The sequence below is a fragment of the Syngnathus floridae genome, unplaced genomic scaffold, assembly GCF_059516105.1.
Source record: "Syngnathus floridae isolate MCC-2025c unplaced genomic scaffold, RoL_Sflo_1.0 HiC_scaffold_38, whole genome shotgun sequence".
NCBI lineage: Eukaryota > Metazoa > Chordata > Actinopteri > Syngnathiformes > Syngnathidae > Syngnathus > Syngnathus floridae.
This window is the reverse complement of record NW_028284067.1, coordinates 145,538-155,447: the sequence shown is the minus strand read 5'-3', so window position 1 is coordinate 155,447 and position 9,910 is coordinate 145,538. Positions and strand designations below refer to the sequence as shown.

Below are 9,910 nucleotides of genomic sequence, written 5' to 3'. Positions count from 1 at the left end.
GCGAGGGAGTGTGGCGTTTGGGAGGAATGTCGAACTCGGCGTCTGCTTCCAGCCACAGACGCCAAATTTCGACGATTATTTCGACTGGTCAACGGTTGTAAATTATTGCGTTGACTAAAAACTTTATTTAACTCTACTCTTAACTTTGCCGTTTCAGATATGCGGGTATTACACCGCGGAAATGACGTCAATAGGCTGAACTCTCGCCAAAATTCAAATCTGTGGGCGCAATGGCCTTGAGCGAGACACCGGATACAAACACGACGATTATCAACAGAAATATCTTTATTTTCCGCTTGCAAGTGGACCGTCTAGAGCGTACACGGTAAGTACAACTCATTGTGTTTAAAAAGATTTACGTTTGTGTAGTTTGCGTTGCGTTGTATCTGTGAATGTTGGTTGAGGCTAAATGTTAATGTTTAATTTCATTCCTTTAGGTTCCACGGTGTTTGTTGGCTGTATGTTTTCCACTGCAAGAAGAGGCTCGTATCATTGACCAGCAGGAGCTACAATGGTGAGTACCCCTTTCGTCTTCCATTTATGTTAAACACTTCCTATTTCATGTCTAACAGTACTCGATTTAACAAATAACCATAAATAAATACAGTGTGGGCAGTCACGTTAACATATGTGATTATCCTGCCTAATATGTTTATCACAAATATGTCACTAATCACTAATATGTTTATTTGTTTATCACAACACCTTTGGACCTTCAGCAATCGATTATTTACCTTCATCTACATAGAGACAGAACGATGGTGTCTTAAACATCTCATTCATTTCACCAAATAACTTCACGCAGGTGGATAACGGCCGTCTCGGTCACGCTATGTTGCGTGATGCAGTTTTGAAGAACCAAATGCATTTATTCAATGAATAAGTCAAGCTAGTTCTATGTTTATGATGTTGTAAGTTACGGTACCGATTGAAGTTGAGTTCGAAGCCAGTGGAAAACAGCGCTGCGTTTGTGCTCTCCAGGTACAAATGTTGTGATCTCTGACTGACGACCGGGCGAGACTCGAGTAAGAGATGTCCAAACGAGCTCCGGCAGGGCGGGCCAAGGCGGAGCGAACGGACGCCCTTCAGGCCGCCAATGACGAGCTGAGAACCAAACTGATGGACGTCCAGTTAGAACTTCAGCAGGAGAAGAACAAGGTGAAAACCTCAACAGACAGACACTGCCTGCCTCCCTGCCTGCCTCCCTGCCTGCCTCCCTGCCTGCCTCCCTCCCTCCCAGTTTTCCCGATGTAGATTAGACATGCGTGTGCCATGACTGTGTCAGCCTACATCAACAAATGCACCGAGGACGTCAGCACCACTAAGAATATCATCACCCGGGGCAACCAACGACCCTGGATGACTGAGGAGGTACGTCAAACGCTACGAGCGCGGAACTCTGCCTTCAAGTCTGGCGACAAGGAGACACTGAGGACAGCGAGAGCCAACTTGAACCGTGCCATCAGGATAGCGAAGCGAGACCGCAGTCGAAAATTTCAGGATCGTTTCCACGACGTCAAAAACATCAGGAGTATGTGGCAAGGCATACGGGCGATTACAGACTACAACTCACCCTCCCCCCCCCCGGTGGGTGTAGTTGATGCTGACTTTCTAAATGGTCTAAATAACTTCTTTGGGAGGTTCGAGGCACTAAACGGCACTCCAGCAGTTAAAACTGTCCCCCATCAGGAAGAGGAGGTACTCTGCCTTGACTCCGCAGACATGTGTTGAAGACCCTGAGGAGAGTCAACCCCTGTAAGGCCCCTGGCCCCGACAACATTCCTGGGCGTGTGTTCAGGGAATGTGCAAGTCATCTGGCTGGGGTCATCACAGACATTTTTAACACCTCGCTGGGCCAAGCCACAGTGCCGGCGTGCTTTAAGACTGCCTCCATCATTCCGGTGCCGAAGAAACCTCAAATCACCTCATTTAATGATTACCGGCCTGTTGCACTGACTCCGGTTATGATGAAGTGCTTCGAAAGGCTGCTTAAAGGTCACATCGTTTCCAGACTCCCCCTATTATTTGACCCGTTCCAGTTTGCCGACCGGCAAAACCGCTCCACTCAGGACGCCATCTCCTCCGTTCTTCACCTGAGCCTGGCTCACCTGGAGGAGAAGAACACCCATGTGCGGAGGCTGTTCCTGGACTTCAGCTCAGCGTTTAACACCATCATCCCACAGCATCTGGTAGGAAAATTGGAACACCTGGGCTTCAACACCCCCCTTCGCAACTGGCTGCTAGACTTCCTCACCAACAGACCTCAGTCAGTCCGGGTCGGACAGAACACCTCTGATGTCATCACCCTCAGCACAGGCTCCCTTCAGGGCTGCGTCCTGAGCCCCCTGCTGTGCACCCTGATGACACACGACTGCGTCCTCAGGTTCACCACCAATCACATCGTGAAGTCAGCAGACGACACAACGGTGGTGGGGCTCATCAGAGACAACAACGACCTGGACTACAGAGAGGAGGTGGAGCAGCTGGTGGGCTGGTGCAGAGAAAACAGCCTGATCCTGAATGAGGAGAAGATGAAGGAGATCATCGTCGACTTCAGGAAAAAACAGCCTCACCACGCTCCACTGATCATCAACAGCTCAGCTGTGGAGGTGGTCAGCACCACCAAATTCCTGGGGGTCCACATCACAGAAGACCTCACCTGGACTATGAACACTACGGCACTGGTCAAGAGGGCACAGAAGCGCTTGTACTTCCTGCGGAGGATGAGGAGAGCCCACCTGCCCCCACCCATCATGAGGACGTTCTACAGGAGCACCATAGAGAGCATTCTGACAAGCTGTCTCTCTGTGTGGTGTGGAGGCTGCACCGCCTCCGATTGGAAGAACGTGAGGAGAGTGGTGAGGACAGCAGAGAGGATCATAGGGGCTCCTCTTCCCTCCATTCAGGACATTTCATCTCAGCGCTGCATGTCCCGTGCCCGTAACATCATCAATGACCCATCACACCCCCACCATGGACTGTTCTCCCTGCTGCCCTCTGGGAAGAGGTTTGCAGCATCCGCTGCAGGTCCACCAGGTTCTGCAACAGCTTTTTCCCTGCTGTCATCAGACTGTTGAACACTAGAACTGTTGAGCTCTAAACTGAACTCTGCATCACACATTCACAGAACTGTACTTTATGACACTACGGACCTCTATCTTGCACTATCTCGCACTACCAACTTTACTGAACTTGTATAAACCCTTTAAATAGAAGTTTAATACATGGTTTAGCATTCCTCTGCACACTCTTGAATACTGTTTTGCCTACTTGCACTATTGCATAATTATCACTGCTGCACTTTATACTTATTTTTAATATATATATATATATATATATATATATATATATATATATATATATATATATATATATATAGTATATATGTATATATATATATTTTCATAGGATATGTTACTTCTATTCAACTGCAATATCACTACTTTGTTGTAAGACGTATGCAACGGAATTTCGTTTTGTATGCACCATGTGCAGACAAGATGACAATAAAGTTTGTCTAAGTCTAAGTCATGTCAGGTCAGCTGTCTGGAGAGAGAGAGAAGTCAGGACCTGCGGGCGGAGCACCACCGTGCCACCGCCGCCATGACGGAACTCAAAAGCAAACTCCATGAGGAGAAGCAGAAAGAGTTAGCCATTACCAGGGAGACATTACTGCGGCAGCATGAAATGGAGCTGATGAGAGTGATCAAAATCAAAGATGGAGAGATCCAGCGACTGAATGCCTTGGTCCTCAGCCTGAGGGACGGCTCCATGGACAAGGTGATCCGCTCTATCCGTGTCTGACTATCCGCACGCCACGTCGGGCTTCGATGCGGCCGCTACCGTATTGTGTAGCTTGTCCCCAGTAAGCGTCGCGGCGCTCCGTTGCGGTCTCAACGGCCCGGTGTGGCGCAATGTCTGCTCAGGTGAGGAGGGGGGGCGCTTTGCTGGCGGAGGTGGAGGAGACGCGGCGGTGTCGGGAGACCGAGCGGTGTCGCCTCCACCAGGAGCGCGGAAGAAGCCCTGGCAGCGGCCCAGCAGGCCTGGCAGTCCCGAGCGGCCGAGCTCCGATCGGCTCATCACCAGCATCGGGAGGAGCTGAGCCGAACCAAGAGAGACTGCGAGAGGGAGATCCGCCGACTGGTAGGACTGATCAGATGCGCGGTGCGTGGCTATGTTCCCAATTTCGTTGTATACCTGCAGTGCAATGACACCTAAGGCATTCTATTCTATTTCACAAGAAGAAAATGTCCGGTTGCTCGCTTCGCTTTTGTCACAGCAAAGGTGTTCTAGTCGATTCAAGAAAAAAATTGGCCGGTTGCTCTCTTTGTTTTTGTCACAATTCTGGCAAATGAGTTTGCCCGCCTGCCTGAGCGCTCCCCGTTTGTACATCCAGACGGATGAGATCAAGCTGAAAGACAGAGCGGTTAGTGTTTTGGATGAAGCCCTGGGGCCGGCCACGTCCACCGCCTTCAGCTGCAGACTCAGGCTGCCGAGCAGCAGATCGCTGCCCTGAGGGATTCCCAAAGGGCGGGCCTAAACTACCCTGGAAGTGGGGTCAACGCCGCTACTAGCAATCCTCTTCATTGCGTAAGCCACCTCATCACACACTTGCAGTACGCATGACTTAGTTCGTTGCTGGAGGAAGGTAGCACAAAAACAGTTTTGAACTTTGAACGAGTGCTTGTGTGTGTGTGTTGCGGGGCGTTTTCAGTCTCAGGAGGATCGGGACACGCGACGGTTTCATCTGAAAATCGCTGAGCTCAGCGCAGTCATCAGGAAACTGGAGGATCGAAACGCCCTGCTTTCTGAAGAGCGCAATGAACTGGTAATTTATTGACGGCACGCTTGAAGGTTTGCGCTACGTTTGATGCGCGCCATCCAGCGAGGCACCCATTGCGCTTGCTTATTAGTTGAGCGGCGCAGCGAGTCGGTTGCCTGGTAGATGTCTTTTATTGGGAGCCAAAGCCACGATTCCGTTCAAACCGATGCAAAAGGAATGGATACGTTCTGGCCCGCGTGTTGTGCGTCTTTCACATCCCGCACTTCATGCTTGCAGCTAAAGCGACTGAGAGAAACAGAAAGCCAGTTTCTGCCACTCCTGTACAAAAACAAACGCCTGAGCAGGAAGAATGAAGAACTCTCGCTGGTGCTGTGTCGCCTTGAAAACAAAGTGCGCTTTGTCACCCAGGAGAACGAGGAGATGGCAAGCTTGGTAAGTCGACGCGGACAACGGCGGCGTGCCAACAGAGTCCACTGCATTTGTGTTCCACAGAGAAGGCCTAGTTCGCTCAATGACCTGGACCGCGGTTGCGGCCAGCAGGACGGTGAAATGGAGTTCCTTCAAGTTGTGGAGCAGCGGCACATCATCGACGACTTGTCCAAGGTCTTCAGGCAGGCGACTCGGTGCACGTACGGCAGCGCCGCGCTCGCTCGCTGTCGCCAGGAAACCTTTTCCGTCCAAAGCTTGGCCGGCGGCCGCCATCCAAAAAATTGGCCCCTTAAATTCCGACCTTTCAAGCAGGAGCATTGTGCGCACGCGTTTGAACACGCTTTAGACTTGTTTTGCCGTTTTCAGCAGCTCAAAGCTCCCGTTTTGTCAGCGCCTTTGCCACTCGCTGTGCGCTGAAAACGACGGACTTGCCCGGCTGCTCAGCCCGTCAACCATGAGCCGCGAGCGCGACGTCATTGTCCGTAGGCAGCTAGTGGCAAAATGCACCCTGTTAGAGTTGCGCTCGCTCCAACTTATTTTGCAAGAACCACACGGGAGACAAGTAAGTTCTTTTGGACACCTGCAGGTGGAGAGTCCATCCGTTGTACGAATGAAGTCTGACTCTCGGCTCCTGCACGAGCATTTTAATTAAGAGAAACAGGGTGGGTGTAAGAGTGGATTGAATAGAGGAAGCCCTTGACCTCTAGTCAAAACATAGCAAGGGGTGTTTTACGACTTTGTGTAGGAAGGGATAAGCGATAGGGATAAATAAGGGATAAATAATATTATTTATTACAGGTCGCAGTCAAAGTCAAAGCAACACAATGATACGATAAAGATAATCTGGAAAACCCTGACACACCCTGTAGTTGTCACTTTTGGAAAAGACGAGCGTCCCTCCAATCATCGCCGGTGACGTGTTTTTCAGGCTCTGGAGACAGGAGCTCATGTCAGAAATGTCATTGTGAGTCGCGTTTGTTTCTGCGCCGGAGCCGTTCGTTCCCTTTGCATCCAAAGAATCTCAAAGGCGGATTATTTGTGTCGACAGGAGAGAGATTTGCTGCTACGATACCGACGTCGAGAATCTCTGAGGAGGAACAAAGCGTGAGGTCCTGCAAGGTGAGTCTGTTTGTTTGCGGCTGCTTGGTGTTGCGCAAGATGAAATGGCCTTTTTCTCGCTATCGTTCCTCTCGTCGATTCATCGTGAGGTGTCGCTTCAGTTTGTTCAGAGAGATGTTCGCTTCCGCGCCCGCAGGTCATCGAAACATTTTACGGCTACGACGAAGACGTGTTGGTGGACTCGGACGGATCGTCCTTGTCTTTTCACACCGACAGAACCCCCGACACGGAACCCGAAGAGGTAGCCCGCCATTTCTGCCAGCGTATTGGCACCAAACATTCCTCTTCAGCCTGGAATCGGACTCGTCTTTGCGTCGCGGGTGCTTTGTCGCCGGTCTGACTGATTCTGGTACTAGTGCTGTGTTGCATTGGTGTGTGCATGAAGAGGCGGAGCTTCGCTACCGCCAGCTGACGCAAGAATATCAAGCGCTGCAACGAGCCTACGCTCTGCTAGCCCAGACCAGCGAAAGGGGACTACGACGCCGAGAAGGAGATCAAGGTGGCGCCCCTTCCCGCAACCCCCGGCCGGGTCGCAGCCTCCCCGTTCTCACCCAGCCTCGGGTGTTCTCTGGTCTGAAAGGAGGAGGAGGAGCCTCCCTCCTCCTCCTTTCAGACCAGAGAAAAGCTGATGGTAGAAATGGGTCACTATCAAAGCAGAGTAGCAGATCTGGAGTCAGCGCTGAAGCAACAAGGACAGGTAAGCTCATCAATGAGCACACCTTTTTCTCAGACAAAATAGCTACATTCTTCAGTCACTCATCCGTCTGGCATTACTGGACCAACCCCCCCCCCCCCCCCCCGAACGTGGCTGGGAAAATGCGGAGAAAAGCAAATGTCATTTTCCAGTCAACCAAAGAATTTGTGGATGAAAATGACACAACATTCCAAAGCTGTCCACGCGTTTGTCTCTTCTAGAATGTCAAGTGGGTGGAGGAGAAGCAGCTGCTGCGTCAGAGCAATCAGCAGTTGGCCGAAAAGGTGACGGAAAGAAAGGCGCTGGGCGGAGTCGCTTGGCGTCACACCTGTCGGGAAGCCCCGCAGATGAGGTCTGACTGTCTTTTCAGGTCAGGCGGATGGAGGCGGAAGAAGCGCGTCTGAAAGAGCACATCCAGGATATCCGAGACCAAAACGAACTGCTTGAGTTCCGCATCCTGGAGCTGGAGGTGGGAAGACTCGCACAAGCGTGTTGAGGCCAGAGATGTGACGGACGGACGGACGGACGGACGGACGGATGCATGCCTCTGCCTTTCAGGAGAGGGAGTGGCGCTCCCCCGTCTTGAAGTTTCTGCAAGTCCGTTTCCCAGACGGCCTCAGCCCTTTGCAGATCTACTGCGAGGCCGAGGGCGTGAGCGTACGTAAGGCGTCCCTCGCAACCCTAACCTTAACCCGAGGTCCCAGAACACCTTACATTGCTCCTTGCGCCTTTCCCCCGGACATCGTCATCAGTGATCTGATGAAGAAGCTGGACATCCTGGGCTATAACGCCGTAAGTGTATGTCGAACTCCTTATGTTCGCACTCCACGAGACTCGGCGGCTCAAATGTGACTTTTGGAAGGCTTTGCGCTGAAAGAAGCTTGTTGACGCTGTGCCTTTGGGCTCTTGCAGAATCTCACCAACGAGGAGCAGGTGGTCGTGATTCACGCCAGGACCCTTCTCACCCTAGCCGAGAAGGTAACGCGCACGTCCACGCACGCTCTCGCATTCTGCTTATGTGACAGCAGCCTTTCCTCAGTGGTTAGAATACATCAAAGTGACCAAGTCAGCACTTCAACAGAAGATGTTGGACATTGAAAGTGAGAAGGTAGACAGACACGCGACATCAGCCAAGGGGAACTCCGGCAATGTGCCCCAACAATTCTGACCTTGAGCTGTGCTAGGATATGTTCTGCAAGCAGAAGGGCTACCTGGATGAAGAGTTGGACTTCAGGAAGTGTTCCATGGACCAGGCTCATAAGGTAAGCCGCCCTCAAATCTCCCGCCGGACCACTGATGGACGAGGATTGCGGCCCAGAGGATCCTGGAGCTGGAGGCCATGTTGTACGAGGCGCTACCGCAGCGGGACTGCCCCGCCACGGACGGCGAAAAAGCCAGCCACGCTGGCGTGAATGACGTGCTGACGGCGGATCAGAGAGAAGAGCTTAGGAGCGCCGTGGACCAATGGAAGCGAGCCCTGATGTGCGAGTTGAGGGAGCGCGACGCTTGCATCCTCCAAGAGAGAATGGATCTGCTGCACAGCGCGCAACAGGTAAGGGCCCAAAGCCAGCCCGGCACTTACTTGCACGCTTACTGGCTTTTGAATGCCACTTTCCATTTGTCCGTCCTAGAGGAACAAAGAGCTGAAAGAATTCATCGAAGCTCAGAAGAGACAAATCAAACAATTGGAGGAGAAGTTTCTGTTTCTCTTTCTATTCTTCTCCTTGGCCTTCATTCTGTGGCCCTAACACCAGCTGGTGAGTGAGCTCCAGCGGCACCGCACTCGACACCTCCGATACACTGCCAGCCGGTCTCAGACGTTGGCAGACGCTCCGATGCCAACGTATACCCCCCGCCACGGTGACAGAGGCACCGCGTCACACCGGCGCTCATCCAATCAGAAGGCAGGAAAAGCAAATTCACATGCAGGGCACTTTTGAACCAGAAGAGAGCGCCACAAAAAACGGTTGTTGCCCCAAACGCGCACTAAAAAGGGTCAGAATAACAAGAGTCCCACTGGCCAGCCGGGGCCACCCGTCCAGCTGTTTCTTCAGGGGGGAAAAAAATTGGAGTCACCGGTGAGTACATTTTGCATTTAGCTCTGCTTTTCTGCTTCTGTCTTCAAGTGTGTGGCATCCTGCGATCAAAGAGTCAGCCAACCCCAAAGCGGTTGACCTCAACGTCCCACCACCATGCCTACCAGAGCAGGTGACGTGATGCTTTGGACATCCTTCCGTCTCAGATGCCCAAAAGTACTCTTTGCCACATCTGCGGCAATACGGTGTCTTTTCAAAGGTGCAAATAAATCCAGCGTGGGCGGAACACGCACGTCTTCGGTTTTTCCCGCTTTGTTTGTGTGACAGCTGTTGTGAAAATTTTATACAAATAAAGTTGTATAGTACAGGTTTGGCCAAGCCGCAACTCCCGAACCGCATGCGGCTCTTTTATGTTCATATCAACATTTGTGTGTGTGTGTGTGTGTGTGGGGGGGGGGGTTGTGCGTGTTGGCTTCACTTGAGTTCAATTTGGTATTTTGGTCAAAAGCGCATGTGGTGAAATTCCACAAAGTAGGATGGGCAAACACATTTCTTTAAACTATGAGTGTCAATTGGGCTCTCGAAATGGCAGGGAAAAGATGCACAGCAAAACGAAAATACGTAGATGAACACAGGACGTTTTAATCAGAGTGGGAAAGTTTCTATTTTTTGTTGAACGTGATGGCAAACCATTCTGCCTGATATGTCAGACCTCAGCGCATTTCAAAGATTCAAATCTTCAGCGCCATGCACTTCAGCTCACTCCATGCTAACATTGATCAGGCGTCGAACCCGCATCATCATGCTTAAGAGGTGGCCATGCTAACCAGTGCGCCATTATGTCAACGC

The 9,910-nt window shown here is 51.4% G+C and overlaps 1 protein-coding gene and 1 long non-coding RNA gene across 7 annotated transcripts; both read left to right on the top strand.

The window, feature by feature from the left end:
- Window positions 1–2,274, top strand: LOC148378548 (uncharacterized). Its single transcript, XR_015855795.1, has 3 exons — window positions 1–325; window positions 438–514; window positions 982–2,274. It is a non-coding gene; the product is annotated as an uncharacterized LOC148378548 (long non-coding RNA).
- A 2,446-nt stretch (window positions 2,275–4,720) lies between these two features.
- LOC148378547 (janus kinase and microtubule-interacting protein 3-like) lies at window positions 4,721–9,454 on the top strand. 6 transcript variants are annotated; one of them, XM_088367801.1, is made up of 12 exons: window positions 4,721–4,828; window positions 5,060–6,331; window positions 6,468–6,572; window positions 6,717–7,028; window positions 7,247–7,309; window positions 7,396–7,494; window positions 7,584–7,823; window positions 7,938–8,003; window positions 8,065–8,133; window positions 8,210–8,287; window positions 8,344–8,577; window positions 8,657–9,454. In XM_088367801.1, the coding sequence occupies exons 4-12, from the start codon at window positions 6,960–6,962 to the stop codon at window positions 8,771–8,773; spliced, it is 1,035 nt and encodes a 344-aa protein (XP_088223927.1). In that variant the 5' UTR covers window positions 4,721–4,828; window positions 5,060–6,331; window positions 6,468–6,572; window positions 6,717–6,959; the 3' UTR covers window positions 8,774–9,454. The 6 variants fall into 6 exon arrangements, with proteins under 6 accessions (XP_088223927.1, XP_088223928.1, XP_088223929.1 ...); XM_088367802.1 differs by lacking the exon at window positions 4,721–4,828 and having other exon boundaries at window positions 4,951–6,176; window positions 6,261–6,331; XM_088367803.1 differs by lacking the exon at window positions 4,721–4,828 and having other exon boundaries at window positions 4,951–6,331; window positions 8,657–8,782; window positions 9,152–9,454.
- Window positions 9,455–9,910: the final 456 nt, after the last annotated feature.

What these genes read in the sequence shown, in the direction of transcription:
- LOC148378547 (XM_088367801.1), top strand. Translation starts at nt 6,960, where the DNA reads ATGGTAGAAATGGGTCACTATCAAAGCAGAGTAGCAGATCTGGAGTCA. An exon ending in CGCTGAAGCAACAAGGACAG is followed by an intron (nt 7,029 to 7,246) that starts GTAAGCTCATCA and finishes TGTCTCTTCTAG; the next exon opens with AATGTCAAGTGGGTGGAGGA. An exon ending in TGGGCTATAACGCCGTAAGT is followed by an intron (nt 7,824 to 7,937) that starts GTATGTCGAACT and finishes GGGCTCTTGCAG; the next exon opens with AATCTCACCAACGAGGAGCA.